Source organism: Phyllostomus hastatus, unplaced genomic scaffold (assembly GCF_019186645.2).
Source record: "Phyllostomus hastatus isolate PE091 unplaced genomic scaffold, TTU_PhHast_1.1 phas_contig_86, whole genome shotgun sequence".
Classification (NCBI taxonomy): domain Eukaryota; kingdom Metazoa; phylum Chordata; class Mammalia; order Chiroptera; family Phyllostomidae; genus Phyllostomus; species Phyllostomus hastatus.
The window spans coordinates 69,439,501-69,460,335 of record NW_025333977.1 but is presented as its reverse complement, the minus strand read 5'-3'; the positions used below and the strand labels follow the sequence as shown (position 1 = coordinate 69,460,335).

The following is a 20,835-nucleotide window of genomic DNA, read 5'->3' as shown; positions in this document are numbered from 1 at the left end:
ATTGAGACACATCTCAATCATGAAGCTAAGTTTGCTCCTGAGAGATCTTATAGTTCACATTGAAATCAAAGAGACATAAATTTTTATTTATTTAAACTTTTCTCTTCCTCTGATATATGATCAAAAGTTGACTGTAAATGGGAAGTAGGTTCTGTTTGTTCTTTTTTTTTTTAAGGAAGAATTAATAGACATTATGAACAGGAAATAAAATTCTACTGTACATGCAAAAATTTAACACAAAATGACCAAAGAAAATTCAGCAAGCAGTGGTAAAAACAACAAATTATTTACTGCTTTATAATGTTAAAGTATTTCACCAAAACAAGTTGCAATCAAATTAATGTGAGTTATGGAAAATGAAATACATAAAGATGTATTTATACAAGTGCAGACTACATGTTTTCCATACAGGTATGTAAATGAAAAGATATACAGTAAGTGCACACTTGATATGACTATGCAGGCAACAGTTAGTTCAGATACTCTTGAATAGTTCATGCACAAACCTTCCCAAAGTACAAGTTCAGTCAGTCTCTGGGGGATGTGGAGGGATTATTAAAGAGGGTTGAGTTCTTTGCAATAATATCAGTATACACTGGATGAGGGTCAGTTATATATATTACTTACTGTAATTTGTGATTGTCGAGGAAGAGGTGTGGCTGTTGGTGTGATAGTAATACTGCTGGTGACTTTATTGGTTGTTTTGTTTAGTGCTCCGTTAGTTAAGCATTGAGTTCGGTTATCCTGCGGTGGTGTTGAAGGGCTGGCAGGTCTCACGGGGCTGGCTACAGCTTGCATGTAAGGACTTCCTAAGTGAATGTGGATTTTATTATCCTCAGTAGTTATCACACTTGAACTATTACTGTTTGAACGTTGAAACTGCCATGATGACTGCCGGTCTGGGGAGACTCTGAAAATTGCGTGCTTGGCACTGATTTCTATTGGCTCTGGGGAGCGCCCCTGCTCAGGAGAGCTAGCTGAACCAGTCACAGCCAAAACCTGAATAGGTGACATTGTCCTTTCTGGAGTTATAGAACCACTAGACTCTGGGGTCTGTGCTCTGGCAAAGGCTGCCATGGTAACTGGGGACATGCCTTGCTCTAAATTCATGAGGCCTTCGGCAGAGGTTTTGGATTTCACTGGTGTTATGGAGGCATTTTGGAGGATGGTTATCCTTTGCTTTGGGGTGCCACAGTTTGGTATCACCGCAGTGCTTGTGTAAGAGTGAGGACTTTCTGTGGTCGGACTTGTGATTTCAAGAGTGGCTGTGTTTTGGACGTGGTCTGGAGTAACTTTTATATGAAGTGGCTGCCCAGGTGTGTGGCTTAGGACTAGATCTCCAGGTTGCACGAAGTTGCCATTGGGTTTAGTTTGTATTTTTCCATTCTGAGGATGGCCCTCCTTGGATTTCATCCAAGGAATCCACAGCTTCCTGTTAACAGGACAGGGAATAGATGAATTGCATTTGAAGGACAGCACAGATTCCTCCTCATTAGGATCCTCATCCTGGTCCTCACTCTCGTAAAACTGACCATTGATGACTGCTCGTTCCAGAGGAATGAGACTCTTATAATCGGGTGGTTCATTGTCTACTGCTTCTGTTTGCACTTCTTTGGAAAATACTTGAGGGTCAGAGATTTTTCTTCCATTGAGACTAGGTCGTAGGCTCTTACTGAAATGCCGGTACCTCTCTAACTCTTTAGTGAGGTTTTCAATCTCTCTTCCTAAATCTCTGTTCCTGTTTTCTTGTTGATTGAGTTTCTTTTGCAAAACTGAATGGTCTCCCTGGAGGTGACATATCAGGTCCTCAGTTGCCATATATTCATGAATTTTCTCTTTCAGTGCTTCCACTTCTCTTGAGAGATGCCCTGATTTAGTTTCTTCTTCTTGTAGCCTTTTGAAAAGCCATTGTTCATGGCTGGACTCGGTCTTTTCCGCTAACTGGTACTTGGCGAGTTCCATTTTAACAAGCTCCAGCTCTTCAGATAAAAATCGAGCTTTGTCTCGTTCATTAGCATACCTTCGCTCTAGAGTCTCATACTCATCTTCTGTTTTCATGAGGTCGTCCTCAATGGCTTTCATATCCTTTAACCTCAGTCTCAGTCTTTCTACTTCTTGAGAGAGCTCTTTAATCTTATTGTTTTCTTGGTGTATTGCTGTTGTGGACTTACTAGAATCCTGATTTAGTTTATTTTTAAGGAAATCTTTCTCAATTGCTTCCAATGATTGAAGCCTGTTTTTCAGCATATTAACTTTGGACAGGAGATCATTTCCTTTCTCTTCTTCTGCTTTCAGTTTGTTTTTTAGATCATCTCTCTCCTTGGTTACACTGTACATTTTTTCTTCCACCTCAGTTTTTGACTTCAGTGCCCTCTTAGTTTCCTCAATTAACTTCTCAGTAACTGTTGTCACTTTATTTTGTTCCACTTGAAGCTGAGAAGAAGCAGCTTCTAACTTATCTTCAGTTTGCTTTAATTTTTCACTCATTGTTTTTCGTTCATCTACCAGCATCACAGTTAATGTTTTCAGTTTAGTTAAATCTTCTTTTAGGGTGAATTCTGTCTTTTCCAGCCGACTTTCAATGGCTTCTAGCTCTTTGATCCTTATTTTTAAGCTCTCCAGTTCTTGAGACAACTGCTTTGTGGTCATCCTTTCTTTTTCTAAGTTGCATTTTAGAGAGTAACATTCTTGTTTGCTTTTGTTGAAAGCATCTTCTAATTTTTCCAGAGCCATAATCCTTTTATTGAGTTTTTCAACCTCGAGTTTAAAGTCTTGACTCTGTGATGTTTCCTTTTCGAGTCTCTTATTGAGATCTCTGCACTGCTCCTCCATTTTGATGAGCTCTTCATCCTTCCCTTCCATTTCTAGCACACGTTTCCTGAGCTCTTCCACCTCGGCCATGATGCCAGAGTTTCCGTATTCTCCCTTGTTTATTTTTTCTTTTATATCTTGGAGCTCCTCTTCTGCTTTTCGTAAAGATCTATTTGTCTCTTCTAACTCATCAATTTGCCGGCTGAGTGCTGCCAGCTTTTGTCGAAGCTGGCGATTTTGGCTGTCCTCATTGGTGAGCTTCGCCATAATTATTTCTTGGTTCTGGTGAAACTTTGTGGTCTGCGTTTGCAGTTCTTCCTCTAGTCTGGTTGCCTTCTGCTCTTCTTCCTGAACCCTGGCTTCAGCAAGGGCTAGTTTAGCATGTGTTTCCTTCGTACTTGTGGTTAGGTCTCGGATTTTTTGTCTTTGAAGGGCAAGCTGTGCTGTCAGCTTTTGTTGTTCATCCACCACCATCAAAGCAAAAGACTTCAGTTTGGTCAACTCCTCTTTCAGGGCGGTGACCCTCTTTTCCTTTTCTTGTTCCTTCTTCTCCTGGAATTCAGTTTCTTGGTCAATTAACTTCTTCAATCTGAAAAATACAAAAGTGCATTCTATTTTGTGATTGGTGCTTTAGTAACTTATCAGCTGTGATTAAATTCTTACATAATTTTCATTTAGAAAGATTGTATCAGTTGTTACAGGATACAGAAACTCTTGAATTTGATGGGAGAGGAGAATCTTGATAAATAGTTACCTTGCTTTTCTGCTTTCACTATCATCAATCCCCCTGCACCTCACTGATTGGTAACAGTTGCAGTTCACCAGGAGCCTTAGTAGAAAAGTAATGGCAAGAATATTTGGGTTAAATTATTGCTTGCATAGTTTATAATCCATAGGCAGTCTAGCCTGAAGGCTGTAAACACAGGCACAAGTTTGAGACTCAGCTGGACCTGGCTTCAGGACTGGCCCTGCTCTTACCAGCTAATTAATCTGGACAGTCGTTTAATATCTCTGAGCTTCAATTTCCTCATGAAAAATGAAGGCAATAATTATATTGTATTATCTCAAGGGTCATTTGTGAAAATTAAATGAGATAATTCATCTAAGATTGTCGCAGTGCTGGCACATAGTAACCATATGGTGTTAGTTACAATTATGATTTTTTTATTAATGTGGCTATTATTATATTTATCAAATAGTTTGCTTGAACCATTACAATATGTGTACATTAATGTTTGGTGCTCAACTTCCTGATTCATAGTTAAGGTAAAATTTTGTTCACATTGCTTAGAAGTTATGTACTCCATTGATTGACTTCTCTGTCAATTCAAGCTTCGTTTACACTAGCATGACATTGTTCCAGGTATCACTTCCATATATCTTTATCCCCATAGTGGATGGTAGTTGAATGAAGGGAATTGAGAGGCATCTGAAGGGGGTTATGGTTTTTGTAATATGTGGAAAGAGCACAGTGTTTGATAGGAAAGCTTGCTTGTTTGTTTATTTATTTATTTATTTGCCTATTTTAATCCTCACTTAAGGATATATTTATTGATTTTGGAGAGAGAGAAGCATCGATCTGTTACCTTCTGTAGCACCCTGACTAGGAATTGAACCTGTAACCTTTTGGTGTATAGGATGATGCTCTAACCAACTGATCCACCTAGCCAGGGCAGGAAAGAGCTTATTGATGAGAGTCAGATGCTAGAAAAGATAGAGGAAAAATTTTATATCAGGAACATAATGATATCCTCTTAAAAATGATTCTATTGTAGCTTTTTTTTACATTTTAAATTTGTCAGCATAACAGGAGGACACTTTACATGAAACATAAACTGTCTCTCTTCTATATACTTTTTTCCTCAGTAGTAAGCTCATGGTTTTAAATTTGTGGTACTCTTAATTACACTAGGAATGGGCTGATTATAGAGAGTGTAATTATAGCTTTGAAGTATTGTTATACAGAAGCTAAAATAGAATGGAATCCCTGAAGAATTGAACTGAAATACTTGTCATGGATGAAAGTTATAAATATTTGTTTTCTGGTCAAGCATGAAAAGTTCATAATATTTTAATACATCTTTTCTCTTAGGAATGAATTAATTATTCAATGCATTGGATAATTATTGGATAATTATCCTTGCCATTGCCAGAGAACTTTCTTTTTGAAAGTTGTTTAAGGATCTGAGAGGACATTTTAAAAGGGAACTAATATGGGTGAGGCTTTTTGGAAATAAGAGAGTATTTTTGAGATCCTAATCTGCTCTTCTGTAATTACACTACACAAGAGGAACATGTTTAAAATAACTGTATAATGTAAGAATTCCATACTTTTTGTGGGGAGCATCCACTTTTAGTTTTCCCTGTTTTGAGAACCTGGCAGGAGGCTGGGCCAAGGGCTGTGGCCCCAGAAATTTTGAAGAAGCTGGGCTGGATCCTTGGGTGGGGTTAATGATGATCTCATCCACAGTCTTGGCAAGACTGTCCCACTCCCTACTTGAGACACCTGGGAGCCTGAGAATAGAAATATGGCAGCTCCTTCCTGCATGGTCATGGAACTCCTCAGACCAGTGACAGAGTCCATGGGTGCACTGCTGTAGTGGTGAAATAGTTACAAAGACTTTAGCAAAGTGCTTCTTTCTCCAACCGTAGCATTAGAATTGTGTTAAACAATGTGCTGAGCATAATTGCAGCAAAATATTTTCCCCTCTTCTACATCACTGTTCTTAGAGTTTTATCAGAGCACAGCTTCACGAAAGCTTTTCAAGATTTCTTTTCACCTTATTAAAATAATACCATATGCTATTTCATTTTCATGAGAAGGAGGTGTGTTTTCTTAGAATATAAAGGCGGGGGAGATTGTTTCGCCGTGTAATGAAAAGACCACTAAAATTTAATGGTGATTAGTGAATCTTGGCAGTGCCATAACAGACAAGAAGGATTTTGAAAAAGTTTAAAATGTTCCCATTGTGTTCAGTGTTTTTAGCAACAAGCATGATGCACGTTTCTCAGCATGGTGCAACCTCACATATCTCTGTGGTTTCTGGAAATTGGAGGGCATCCCCATCTATTCCTAACCCCTATCTTACAAGGTAGGCACATAAAGATGTCAATTTGAATACATCTGCTCTCAGCATTTCCTTACTACTTTCTTCCTAACAACCCACTATTTCCCTGGGCTAGTCTCATGAGCACAGCATATGACAGTCAACAAGCAAGTCAGGTAAAGCCCGTCTGGAGGGAAACAGGAGTTTATGTGCAGAAAGAGTTATACCCCAGCTATCATTTAGGGTAGACCACCAGTGATGTAACCCTTTTGGAGCCAGCTGGGTGCTTGTGCTTGTAAAGCTATTACATTGTGGCATTGTGTACATGTATGAGAGAAAGACAGACAGATAGAGAGAGAGACAACAAACTAGTTATGCTACTGTATTGGAATTAGCACTTCTTCTGGTATGGTGAATGGGCTTACCCCAAATCATTGTCCAAAACTTTTTAAGTCACATGTTCTCAAAAACCCTAAAGTTTTCAAACATTACTTTTTTAATGAATTTATTGGAATGACATTGGTTAATAAAATTATTTAGGTTTCAGGGGTACAATTCTATAATACATCATCTGTATATTGTATTGTGTGTTCACCAGCCCAAGTCAAGTTTCCCTCCATCGTCATTTATCCCACCCCCCTCCCCTTTACCCTCTTCTACCTCCCCCTAGTTTTCAAATTTTAGAAAGGCCAGAAGGAGCACCCACCATATATTATGTAACAGCTCCAGCAAAGCCTGTGGCACCACCCTCTAAGCAAACCTCTAAATATTTCTGCAGTGAACCATGTGAATGGTTACATTAAGTGGGATAATTAATAGCCTCAAATCTATTCAGGTTTTGCTGCTAAATGAGTTCAGGTAAGAAGCTTTGCTACCACAATTTAGCAAAAACTTTTATGTAGTCTTTAGATTTTTGAAATTGCAGACAAGGGATTGTACACAGTGAAGGTGTCTTTTGGGTAAGGAGGTTGTGTAGGTGAGGGTCTAAGTCCACTTCCTTCTTCAGTAGGATTGGGTTTTAAACCAAACAGTAACTTAGTTTTCTGTCTCCATTATTTTTCTTTGCTTAACAGGTTTTAGGCACTAATGCTAACTGACTTTATATGCTAATACACGTTATCGTTGACTCTGGGTCTGCTAGGAAAAGCAAGTAAGTGGTTTTGAGAGCTTTTAACCAGGGTACCCATAATCTTGAAAGTAGCGTAGATCCTGAGATGCAGAATGTCCACCTATGAAATTCATTCCACAGAGCTGTGTAGTCAAATTATTGTTTCTTTTTCCCCTATTGACATTTTGGGCCAAATGATTCTTTGTTGTGGGGAATGCCCTGTGCATTATAAGATATTTGAACAGCATCTCTAGCCTCTACTCACTAGACGCCATTAGCAACCCAGTTGTAACAACCAAAAATGTCTCCAAACATTGCCCATTGTCTTCTAGTGGGTAAGAGAGGGGGAGAGGGCAGCTGTCCCCAGCTGAGAACCACTGATCTGTGTATGCGTGGTGTTTGTTTATATGTCAGTCTATCATTAGAAATTAGACTCTCCATAGCCCTGCCTTACACAGCTTTAATTAAACAGATGCAACAGACAGTTCCCGCCTGAGTTACATACACACCCGGTGTTTTCTCTGTGAAGGGCCTGTTCTTTACCAGTACTTATCACAGTTTTAGGTGCATTTAAAAATCACCTGCGAATCTTGTTAAATCTCAGATTCCAATTCAGCAGGTAAGGATGAGCCTCAAATCTCGTAGTATAACAAGCTGCTAGGTGATGCTGCCACAACTGACTGTGGATAGTAAGGCTTTACTGAGTATATATCAGAAATGGTGTTCTGACTGAGTATTAACACAGCCAGTTCTTCGTTATTGATTATACCACAATCTGTGGACACAGCCTATATTCCTAACCTATATGGTCATTCATTTTCTCACAGGGAATATCATGACTGAATTAGCTAACACCTGTCCACATTACTGGAAAAATGAATGAATATGCATATTATAGGTGGTTGGTCAGTAGCTAAATTTTCACCTCAAAAAGGTAGTAAATAATTTCAGTTCTAATTTGTGATTTTCCTCACACAGCCCAAACACTAAAATTTGGAGAATATATAATAACTACCATTCTTTATTTAGTGTCAGCGATGTGTTGCCAAACTGTGAGCTAAATCAGTACATCTATTGGCGCTAATTATCATGGTAAATTTTTAGGGTTTGGGATTATTATCTCTATTTTTCAGTTATGAAAATCAAGGGTCAGAAAGGTCAGGAAGGGCAAAGACTGTTTCTGCATATCACATTGCCTCTCCGACAAAGAACAAAAACTATGGCAGGGACCTGGTCCACATACAAAGTGTCTTTCTCCAGGAGCACTCTCTGTAGTAGAAAAACTGTCCACTTGAAGAAGTCTCACCATTGTGCATGCATTCTTGTTCATTCATATCGCACAGAGCAGCAGTTTTCAAATGTTTGCTCTTACCTCTCCTGAAATAATTATTGTATTATGTACAATTAGTTTGTTCATATAAAGAGTAATCATGGCACTCCCCTTTAGCACATGTTATCTACTTTTTAAATTTAGCCCATTGGGGTATGAGTGAAAAATAAAGTTGTCAGATATTCAAAGTATATAACACAATTATTTAATATATACATAAATTGTGAAAGGATTCTCATCTCATTACCACATTAACACATCCATCACCTCACATATGCACCTTTTCCTGTGTGTGTGAGAACACTTAGTTCCACTCTCTTAGCTAGTTTCAGTTGTGTCACAGTACTGTCAACTCTGGTCACACATTATACATTAGATCCCCAGACTTGATTCATACTATAACTGTGCTCTTTTACCAGCCTCTCCCTATCTCCCCCACCCCACCCCCAGCCCCCTGCAACCACCATTCTACTCTGTTTCTATGAGTTAAACTATTTTTTAAAAGATTTTATTTATTTCTTTTTAGAGAGAGGGAAGGGGAGGGTGATTGAGAGGGATAGAAATATCAATATGAATGAGAAACATTGATTTGTGGCCTGTCGTAGGTGCCCCTAGTGAGGACCAAACCTGCAACCCAGGTGTGTGCCCCGACAGGGAATCCTGCTGATGATGACCTTTTCCTTTGCAGAAAGACGCCCAACCTAGTGAGCCATACTGGTCAGGTAAACTTTTTTTTTTTTAGGTTCCACATATAAGTGATACTAAGCAGAACACACCTGTCTTTCTTTGCCTGGCTTATTTCATTTACCATAATTCCCTCCATTTACATCTACATTGTCGCAAATGTCAGGATTTCCTTTTTTTTTAAATGGGTGAGTAATACTACATTGTATATACAGGTCCAGCACAAATAATGCCCCTGTTTTATTACAAAATCTTTTATTACAAAATCATAAGCATGTAATTCTGTAACATAACAACATCACACTCAAGCATGCCATAAGACATTTTAGATGAAATGTTCAAATTAAAAAAAGTATAAATTATTCCACCCATGTTACTACCCTACTAACCACACTCAAGCAGGCCTCAGTTCTGCTGGACCCTGTATATACACATGTGTGCATTCAGAGGTTGGCAAAAGTAGTTCTACAGTTGTTCGTATAAAAAATAATACAATAATTAATGATACAAGAATAAATTGTGTTTTGTGTACTTATAAATGTAAACGTACTTTTGCCCACCCCTGTGTGTGTGTGTGTGTGTGTGTGTGTGTGTGCAGTCATATCTTTTTTATCCATTCCTCTGTTGTTGGACACTGCTTTCTCCACCTTGGCTATTGTGAATAATGGTGCAATGAACATAGAAGTGCAGATATCTCTTCAAGATAGTGATTTCACTTACTTTGGATATATACCCAGAAGTGGGATGGCTCGATCTAGTTCTATTATTAATTTCTTGAGGAACTTCCATACTGTTTTCTGTATTGACTGTACCAGTTTACATTCCCACCAGTGAACAAGGGTGCCCTTGTCTCTATGTCCTGGCTAGCATTTGTTGCCTCCTTTTGATAATAGACATTTCAGCAGGTGTGACTGATATCTCATTGTGGTTTTCATTTGCATTTCCCTGATGATTAATGATGTTGAGCACCTTTCCATGTACCTGTTGGCCAGTTGTGTGTCTTTGGAAAAACATCTATTTAGGTCCTTTGCCCATTCTTTGTTGGGTTACTTGTTTTTTTGCTATTGAGTTATATGAGTACCTTGTATATTTTGGATAGTAATTCCTTATCACATAGGTGGTTTGCAAATATTTTCTCCCATTCCACAGGTTACCATTTTATTTTGTTGTAGTTTTCTTTGCTGTGCAGAAGCTTTCACTTTGGTTTAATCCTAGTTGTTTAATTTGTTTGGGTATGAATGCCAAAAAATCACTGCCAAGACCAGTGTCAAGGAGTTTGTCCCCTATGTTTTCTTCTAGGAGTTTTACAGTTTCAGGTCCTGGTTTCAAATCTTTAATCCATTTTGAGTTCATTTCTTATGTAATGTAAGATAGCTTCATCATTTATGATGTAAGTCCAGTTTCATTCTTTAGCATGTGAATATCTAGTTTTCCCAGCACCATTTCTTGAAGAGACTCTCCTTTCCTCATTGTATATTCTTGGTTCCTTTGTTGATAATTAATTGATCATATATGGATAGGTTTATTTCTGGGCTTTCTATTCTGTTCCACGAGTCTATGTGTCTGTTTTTATGCCAATTCCATACTGTTTTTGATTACTACAGCTTTGCACTGTGGTTTAAAATTAGGACATGTGATGCCTCCAGTTTTGTTCTACTTTCTCAAGATTGCTTTGGCTCTTCAGGGTCTTTTCGGGGTCTTATTTCATATACCTTTTAGGATTAAAAAAATTTTATGTGAAAAATGCTGTTGGAATTTAATAGGGACTGCACTGAATCTGGATCATTTTGGATAGTATGGACATTTTAACAATATTAATTCTTTTAATTCATGAACACACAATATCTTTCTATTTATTTGTATCTTTGGTTTATTTCATCAATGTCTTATAGTTTTTACTGTACAGATTGTTTACCTCCTTGATTAAATTTATCCCTAAGAGTTTTATTCTTTGTGATGCTATTATAAATGGGATTTTTTTTTTTTTAATTTCTCTTCAGCCCTGGCTGGTGTGGCTTAGTGGATTGAGCACCCACCTGCGAACCAAAGGGTCACTGGTTCAACTCCCAGTCAGGGCACATGCTTGGGTTGTGGGCCAGGTCTCCAGTAGGGGGCACATGAGAGGCAACCACACATTGATGTTTCCTTCTCTTTTTCCCTCCCCTCCCCTCTGGCTAAAAATAAACAAATAAAATCTTCAAAAATTTTTCCCAGCCCTGGTTGGTGTAGCTCAGTGGATTGAGCGCGGGCTGCAAACCAAAGTGTCACAGGTTTGATTCCCAGTCAGGGTACATGCCTGGGTTGCAGGCCATGACCCCCAGCAACCACACATTGACATTTCTCTCTCTCTCTCTATCTCCCTCCCTCTCTAAAAATAAATAAATAAAATCTTTTTTAAAAAAATTTCTCTTCAGTACTTTGTTCTAAAAGAATTTTTAAAAGCTAAGTACCCCTTCACACATTTTAAAATTGGTATCTGGAATTTTTTATTCAAGGTTAAATACTTTGAAAAGATATATATTAACCTTTGCCATATAATCTAGAGTCATCATTGGCAAACCAGCCACCCAAATACGATATTCAGGAAAAGTCTGACTTCATTTTTTTTTAACTTAAGTAAATGTGTAAATACCATTGACCTCTGAAAAAGCTGAGGCATAGGAGCTTGCCTGAATTTGTCTAGATGAAGTAATAGACATTGCTCCATCCAGTGGTTGGTTCTGAAACTGCAGCTGGTCTCTCATTGGACCCTCTCAGGAATCTTTCCATAGCTTGCCCCTTGTCTGTGCCCCAGAGGTGTTTCTAACCCATGGAGATGCATTTGGTAAGATTTTAAGTAATAAGATTATTTCAAAAGGGTTGTTGGAAAGGGAGAGCTCAGAGCACAAGCACTTTTTCTGGCAGATCAGTTCTGGAAAGCATGTGTGTGTGAACTGCAGATGTAGACATTGATTCCCTTAACGCTCTCCAATGCTTGTACCTCTGGAAAGTCTTTGCTGCCCTCAGGGGTATGTGTACTCCAGTTTGAGGACTACTGTCTTGGAGTACTCATATTCATGTTCAAGTACTGACACCACAGGATTATAGGAACATTCATTGAATCCTGTCCAATAAAAACAGGTTGTGGAAGCTGGTTTTATGGACACAAATGTGAGGCAGTTAAATCCAAACTGGCTTAAAGCAGTATCTTATTACAGCTTTTCTTTACAGTTTCTAGTATGACTTAGAACTGTTATAACTTACTGTGGTTTATCACTATTAATATGCAATACCATTTTCTTGCTTTTTTTAAAATATCACATCTATCATCTTGAATGTTCTTTGGTACTAACTATGATACTGGTTCTTTATTATAAATTATATGTTCTGAGGGTGTTTTCAGTTTTTATTTATACACACATGTCAGCATGTGTGTGATACACTGAGTGTTGATAATATGCATTTATATAACACAAATGAAACATGGTGTGCTCAAATGCTTATGATAATGTCAGCCATACTCATAATAATTTATATTATTGAATATAGTTCTCACCACTTTCCATTTGGTCTTATTTTTGTTCATTACTATCAACCCTACTAAAATATAAGCCTGTTAAAAATAAGACACATGTCTGATTCATTTTTGTCTTCTATAGTGTCCACCACAAAGCCCTTAACCTGTAGAGGGCACTAAATGAGTATGTTTTGAATGAATGAAAGAGTAAGCAAATATACCTTCCTGTTGAAAATACTGTAACATTGTTCTAAGTCACCTTATTCATCTTTTAAATAGGATGCTTTCTTTTTTACCATATGCATGGTTTTAGATATTTAAGAAAATGAGGTGTAAATGGGTTTCTCATTGGTATTCTCCAAATACATTAGCTTCTAGAAAGAATGGAGACTTGGAGCATCTCTGTCTCTTCCTTCTTCAGATCCCTGTGTTAGAACTGTATGTGCTTGCTGGTTGGAGAAGAGAGATGGGCAGTCAACGTCTACATCCTGTCCCCTCACTAGCCTTTGGTTAGTTATTTCATCTCTGCAAAGATGTGGTTCTTTTATTTATTTTTCTCAGAGTCCAGAACTCTACTGGACAAATATGCTTGTTTATCACAAGGAGTATTACATAAACCAGTGAATGAAATTGAAATGGAAATATTCATCTATAATCTGACCATCCCAACACATTAATTACATTTCTACTTTTCCAGATTCTTACCCAGTTTTTCAGTCAACTGGCCCATATAAACTTAGAACTAGCTAGCAGTAAAATCAATTCCACAAGCCATTAATGACATTATGTTGTTTCTGTTAGCTATAGAAATCAACCCATAAGTAGTGAACAACTCCAAAAACTTGACTGTATTCACTATGTGGATCTTGAATTTAAACTTTTTATGTTATGAATGTGGAAAGACTTTTGTTCATTTTGCAAAAACATTAAATGAGTATAGTTAGTACTGGGGCTGTGCTGAGATGAAAAAGAGTTTCCTGTTCTTGGAGTCTGCGGGCTGTTTGGGAAAGAATGAGCAGACAGTTCCAGTACAATTCAGTAGAAAGTCCAGAGTGGTAGTTCTCAAATTTTTTATCTCATGACTCCTTTACACTCTTCAAAATTACTGAGGGCTCTAAAGAGTTTTTGATTGTGTGGGCTATATATACCAATATTTACTGTTTTAGAAATTCAGAGGAACGCATTTTAAAAATATACATTTATTCGTTAATAAACCTATTATATGTTAACATAATAGCATGTTTTATAAAAAAATAACTTTTTCAAACCAAAACAGTGGGGAAAGTTATATTGTTTTATATGTCTGCAAACTCTAATGTCTGGCTTAACTGAAGACAGCTGGATTCTCAAATCTGTTTCATATATACCATTCGTTGTCACAGTCCTGATGTCACCACACGTCATGTAGCCTCTGGAAAACTCCTTGCACACTTGTGAGAAAATGAGAGTAAAAAAGATAGTGTTGTTATGAAAATAGCTTTGACCTTACAGGCTTCTTGAAAGGGGCCACACTTTGAGAACCATTACTCACAAGGACAGACCATTGAAGCCGAAATGGTAAATGTCTTTCTCTGGAAAAGTCTCTGGTTTGTTAAGCAGTCGCCGTCTTCAAGCTGTTACTAAGCAAGCCCTTTGCTTCAATCTGATGAAGTCGCCAGATTTACTGGCCTAGTCACTGTTTCAATGTTTCCATCATTAATAAAACCAGTTGTTTGCTCCCTACCACAGATGGAAGACTCTGCTTTGAAATCCCTCTCTCCCAGTTCTTAGAAAAATCCTAAATGACAAAACTGTCTTCATAAGATACTGGGTTTTGTTTGAAACCACTCTTTGAAAACAGGCATTGAAACCACCAAGTTGTCTGGTTTTTAAATGGGTCCATCTGCACAGTGATGTGCATGCAGGTCAGCTGACATTTCATTCATTTCAGATCTTTACGAGGCAATTACATTGAGCACCTACTGTGTTTAAGGTACTGTGCTTTTACTTATCAGTTTACCTTTTTCAGTCAAAACCTGCTTGTATACTTGCATAGATCACCCTGATCATAACTTATAATAGTTTCCCATCAACAACCAAATAGCATGATATCAAATCTTGCTTGGCCTTTCTTAAGGTATATGAAATATTGTATCTCTCATTTATCCAAAATTTGTAACTTCACTTTAACAAAGCTCAATTCCTATATTTGTTTTCAGTCTTCCAGAGCTAGTTTAATACATTACTTTTTCTTCCAGATTTACATGTTAATTACTAAGCAGAAAACTACATATATATATCACACTGCTTTATTCAATTTTATATCTGCTCTCATAGCTAGACTTTGGTAATCTGGCATTTATTGGAAAGCTTCCTTAGGCTGAAATAGGTTCTTGGTAATTGGGCCTATAATTTGTTTCCTTGCACTACTCCCTTTTTCAATGGGACTTTTCACTATTTAGTCTAATTTTTAGGAATGCTCATAAAAATAGCTGTGACTAGTCTTTGTTTTATTCCATGTATGTTGCTTCCTTATATTTCTCTCACAAGTCAAAGGTTTTTTTAAAATTACAGCTACAGCATACCATAGTCATAATGTAATGCTCAATTCATTTGACTTGGTCAGCAAGATGTAGAAGAACAGTAACACTTTTTTTGGCATCTGCTAGCTGAATATGAGTGTACATCTGTGTCTGTTTTATGTCCTTGTTACTGAAAATCCTGTCATTATTGAGATCATTTTGAGACACCAAAAATGGGTCCAGATCCAGCAAGCTGGATTACCATTTTCCTTCCTTGTGAAATAAGGGTTAGGGCATGGAGTGATGGAAGAGTCTTCAGGTGCTATCAGAGGGATATAATGTAAAAAATTGGACATCACAAGTCAGGGCTTTTCATCACCTGAATAATCTTGTTTAGCTCCCCAGAGAATGGGAAAGTAAAAAAAGAAGATACAAATAATCAGATGATCTATTAATTATAAGGTGTTTGGGAGCTTTTAACAGAGAAATTGGATCTTGAGAGTTCATGAAATCCTCAACCTGAGCAGAGGGACCTGGGTCTGGGGCAAATCTCATTTTTTTTAAAGTAGAAAAAAAGAGCAAAGTAACTAACTGAGACAAAGGCTCTCCTAGAAAGAAAAACTGAAAGATGAGGTTTGAGAACCAGAAAAAGACCAGTTTGAGAGCTAACAGACACAGAGCTTGGGGAGTAAGGCTACAAGGAGACTATTTTCAGTTTGAGACCAGGTACTCTGGGCTGGAAACGAGACTCTCCGCACCTCAATCAAAGGGCCAGGTAGACTTGGAAAGGTGATCAGTGTAGGCCTGGGAGAGAAAACGGGAACTAACACAGAAGTGACAATAAAGGACAGCATGTGTAAATCTGTACTGGGATAACTACTTCGAGCCTGAGTCATGCGTTGTCGCTTCTTCAATGTTGTATTGTCATTTAAGGAGCTTTTTAGAGAAAACCATCGGATGATGGATGTTCATTTAACACCACTAAGCTGTGCCTGCCCATCCCACATTTTAATTTGTCATTAAAAAAAATCTACTCAAATGGATTTTTTCCTTTTTGCAATTTACTCAAGTGGATTTTTTTGTCTTGCTTTGAGTATAGTATAGTATAGCTATCAAGAGGGAACTTTTTAAAAACCAATTACTGTGAATACACTACTATGCTTAAGAGCCTACTCACTTTTCTTTTTGCATTCTTAATTATTTGAAAAAGAGTCCTCAGTACTGGCTGGGTGGCTCAGTTGGTTGGAGTGTCATCCCATGCACCAAAGGTTGTGGATTCAATTCCCAGTCGGAGCACACACCTAGGTTGTAGGTTCTATCCCCTGTTGGGGCACATACGGGAGGCAACCAGTTGATGTTTCTCTTTCTCTCTCTCCCCCTTCCTCTCTTTCTCTCCCCTCCCCTCTCTCTAAAATCAGTGAGTATATCCTTGGGTGAGGATTTAAAAAAAAGAGTCCTCTGACAACATAACACTTTTTTCCAGATTTTCCATTGTAATTGCTACTACACTATGCCTACCACTACCACTACCACCACCACACATGCACGCACGCGCGCGCGCACACACACACATACACACACACACACTAGCCTTTCATTAGACTGAGACTCCATGTCCATGGCAGACTGAAAGTTTCAGGTCGGTGTCTCCCTGATCTTTCAAGGCCTATCTGGACCTGAGGTAGCCATGATGCCTTCCTCTGGCTGCCTTGCCCCTCTCTAAGGAGCAGCATTCAAAAAGCTTCCCAGCATGTGAAGCTTTGGATTGTCACAGGTGTGTGTGTGTGTGCGTGCACGCTCTTGAACTTTGAAGAGTACCTTGCCTGATACATAGCATGCAGAGCTGCCTTTAAGTTTCAATTGGTGATATGATGGTGATATAGGGCTTATCCCCAGATTCCTAATACTCTCACTGTTGATCATTCTCCCCATTCCATCCTGCCCTTTTCTGTGGTTGATTTTGTACTCCTTGTGACCTCTGTTCTTCTCTGTCTTACCCCACGCTTGCCCCAAGGTAGCTTTCTTCTGCCTGTTCCCTACTGCCACTGCAAATAACAGTAAACAGTGAGGGTGGCTGAATAGCAAGAGGCAGCCAGGATGACTGACAGGGAGCAAGTATGCTCGCTAACACTGAAGCACCAGTAGGAAAGAGGCAATGGAATACTATGGGTGGTGGGGTAGTTGCTGGGGGGAGAAATTCAGATTCTGGAGTTCGATCTTCAGAGTTCAATCTTGACTTCTCCAACTTCTACCTAGTGTGACAGAGGAAGCTATCTGACTGCATTCTCTTCATCTGTAGAATGGGGATAATATTGGATCCTCCTTCATAATAGTGTCATTCTAAGATTAAGTAAAATAATCCAGACAAAAAAGCTCCTAGCCTACTGCCTGTCACAATACATCCGTTACCATTAGAAGGAGAAAATTGTACTGACGGTGAGACAACACAGAAGAGCACCTCAGCCACAATGTGCTGGCCTAAGGTAGAGGTCACTTGGGAGAGGGAGTCAGAATTTACACCACAATGAAAGGTATCATTACACAATCTATTTACTCTCATCTGCCTTCAGGCCATTCATGCAGCTGTTCAGCCCTGCACGTGGATACCCATACTGTTTGTCATTTCAGGCCAGGGTTTCTCAGCCTTAGCACAGTGGACATTTTAAAGCAATTCTTTGTCATGGGGGTTGTCCTGTGAGTTTGGCAGCATCCCTGGCCTCTACGTATTGATGCCAGAAATAACCCAGTAACCCCAGCTCAGTTGTGATAACCAAGAAAGGTCTCCCAACATTGTTAAAAAATCTGGGAACAAAAATCACCTCTGGTGAAAAACCATCATTTTAAGGCATGGTTAATTTTTTTGAAAAAATTCTGCTTGATCTTTTTCTGTTAGCTGTCTCTGACATTTATAACTGTTCTTCATTATCTGCTGCTCAAGTGTATTTGGGACGAGCCAGTATTTTCCATTTTCCATTTGTTTACAGATCTACACCATATAGCTCTTCTCCCTTCCTGGAAGAAAATGATGCTTTGAATGTTCATTATCTGTTGAAATGTCAGCAAATCACTTAGTGGATGCTAACAGCTGACCTTCCCAAAGCCTCTCTGATGTTCTGCTCATCTTACCCCATCCCTTGAGAGTGAACGTACACTTTCTTTGCTGGGGTCAGATACTCCTAGACATGTCTACTTGCGGACTCAAATGGGGTGGGCTGACCTATCTGGCACAGACCTGAAGGGAACAGTCTTTTTCTGTATGTGCTACTTCTGGGCTTGGTTTCCACAGTGAAAAAGATGGAGAAAACTTTTGAAGATAGCTTATAAAGTTTTTGCACTTCAGAAACAATACAAAATAATAGGTTGAGGGATGCCCAAACTGTCCAAGAAATAGGTCATTTGCAGTTTTTATATTGTTGTATAATTAACTTTGTAATTATACAAAGTTCATTTTGTTCATTTTAACCCTTCAAGCAAGTCTGAATTTTACTTAGATTTTAGATTATTATGCATTCCCAAATACATAATATATGTTTCCAAATATGTATATTAAAAGGTATACTGTAAAGTATCTTCCTCTCACCTCATTATTCCATCTACCTATTCTGCCCCAACCCATAACCATTGGTTAGTTTCTTATGTGTACTTTCAGAATGTCTTAATATGAGTGAACAAGCAAATATAAATAAAGATTCTTATTCTCTCCCTTTTTTTATCCAAAAATACAGCTTACTATAAACACAGTTCATCTTGATTTTTGTAGTTAAACATTTTCTTGGAAATCCTTCCATCAGACCAGTGTTCTTAAGCAGGGGCAGGAAAAGGGAGTGAAACATGACTGCCAAATAGATCTTTACTACTCCATGCTAAAACAGTTAAAATTTATAGGGTATTTTTATCAAGTGATGTAGAGGAATGGGAGTCACATACTTTTGTTGTTTTGAAACTTTAAATACTAACATAGACTATAAAAATAATATTATTTGATTATAATTTTAAAACAGCATTTTGACTATTATATATCTGTGTTTATAAGGTCTGTGTGTAGTATTTGCATTTTGTTAGTTGGGAACTGAGGCCCAGGAAGATTAAATATAAAGATTTATTTAATCCTAGTCTAATTATTATTTTTACCAATTTAGAGATGAGGCTAGAGACCAAAACACTAAAATTTAGAGTGGTTAAATAATTACCAAACAGCATAAATAACCAAACCAGAATAAAAACTCACTGACTGCAAAGCATGTGTTCTTTCCACTTAACCAGGCTACATTCCAGAAAGCCCAGACAGAGTACTCACCTCAAGAGTTTCCTCTTTCTCCCATCCCACATTTTTAGTGCTCATTTGTTCATCCCTGCACTGTCCTTAGCCTCCTTAGCTCTCTGACCTCCTTAGCTCTCTGACCCCTCCTACCTTTGCTCAGGCTGCTCCAGTCTCACCAGCTTCCATATTATTCCTTGAACACAGCAGAGCCTGTGGCTTTTGTACTGGCTGCTTCCCCAGGGAGCTTCTGGACTCCCTTCCTCATCTCTTCTAGTACCATCTGGCATACTACTATATTTTACTTATTTGATCACTGGCTATCTCTCCTGCTATAATGTAACTTTCATGGAAGTAGGGGAAAAGGAGTATGTGTGTGTTTTATTCAATAACTGGTCAGCTATTTGTTTTATTCAATGTTGTATTTCTAGCTTAAGTATCGTGCCTGGCACCTAATTGGTATTCAATAAATATTGGTTAAATTTTTAACTGCACCTATTCCAGTTTTGAACTAGGTACCATTTTGGGAAGTAACTATGCAACAGTCACATGGTAAATAGTTTCTTCTCTTTACAGTCTGTGAATAACATAATTACCATTTATTAAGCAATTATTATATGTCATGTAGCATGTTAGTCCTGCAAACAGTCATAGCAGGCAAGCATTACTGTCCTTATTTTACAAATAAGCAATTGAAGCTCAGAGATATTAAATAATTTTCTAAAGATAATGCTAGTAATTGGCAGAACCACAACACCAACTCCAAATCCTGTTTCTCACCACCATGATATACATCCACACCTCCTACCTCATGTATGTACCATCCTCTGCAGTGAATTTCTATGTTGCAATATTCTGCCTGTCCAAAGCACAGAAAATCACCACCACTCGCAACCCACTGTTTTGTCACAGTATTTTCTGTAGGTTCATGGCTACTTTGAGCCTTGATCATGAGACATTAGTAAACATTCTCTTAATCACTGTAATAATAAAGCAAATTTAGTCATTTGGCATAAATACATAATTATTTTTGGATGGTTTAAAAATTTGTGACTTTGCCAGTAATAACATATCATGTTCCCCAGAGGAGGTGGGTTTGTCATAAATACCATTTCCGTAGAACATTTCAAGGAACTTAAAGTTCTTGGAAAATATTTTTAACAGGCAGCCTTTTCTCAGACAGGCTTCAAGGACATAGTACTATAAACCTTTAAAAGTGTATGTGTTTTATCTTACTAAGAAAATTTATATGTATTTCTCTTATTGCCCAAAATCCATTTTGTATCTTGTATCTTAGTAGATTGAGGAAAACAGAAATTAATTTTTCAGAAGAGCACTCTGATGTACCTGCAGAATTTTCTGTTTTTAATTTCCATTAGTCCTTTTTTTCTCTTCCCAGATCAGACTGTTTTCAAACAGATATTGTAAATAGGTGTTTTGGAGGATTAGTATAATTCCTTTCTCTTAACACTTATTTATTCTCTGGTAGGTTGCTTTTCTTTCTTCTCTCCCTTTTAAAAAGTTTCCAAATCTTATTCTGAGCCCAAAAAATTTTTTTAAAGCCTCTAGTTCCTGTAGGCTTTAAGAAAAAGGCTTTCCT

The 20,835-nt window shown here is 38.0% G+C and overlaps 2 protein-coding genes across 5 annotated transcripts in view; one reads left to right on the top strand and one right to left on the bottom strand.

Annotated features, from left to right (window-relative positions):
* CMSS1 (cms1 ribosomal small subunit homolog) overlaps positions 1–20,835 on the top strand; it is a 382,394-nt gene that overhangs the window by 25,907 nt on the left and 335,652 nt on the right. The gene's annotated exons all lie outside the window — the stretch shown is intronic.
* FILIP1L (filamin A interacting protein 1 like) overlaps positions 1–20,835 on the bottom strand; it is a 120,625-nt gene that overhangs the window by 20,115 nt on the left and 79,675 nt on the right. For 2 of the 3 annotated variants that reach the window (XM_045851008.1, XM_045851009.1), the window contains one exon: positions 628–3,400. In XM_045851008.1, the coding sequence (XP_045706964.1) occupies positions 628–3,400 (2,773 nt within the window). Of the gene's footprint in view, positions 1–627; positions 3,401–3,565; positions 3,641–20,835 lie in introns of all 3 variants that reach the window. The other variant, XM_045851010.1, reaches the window with a different exon arrangement.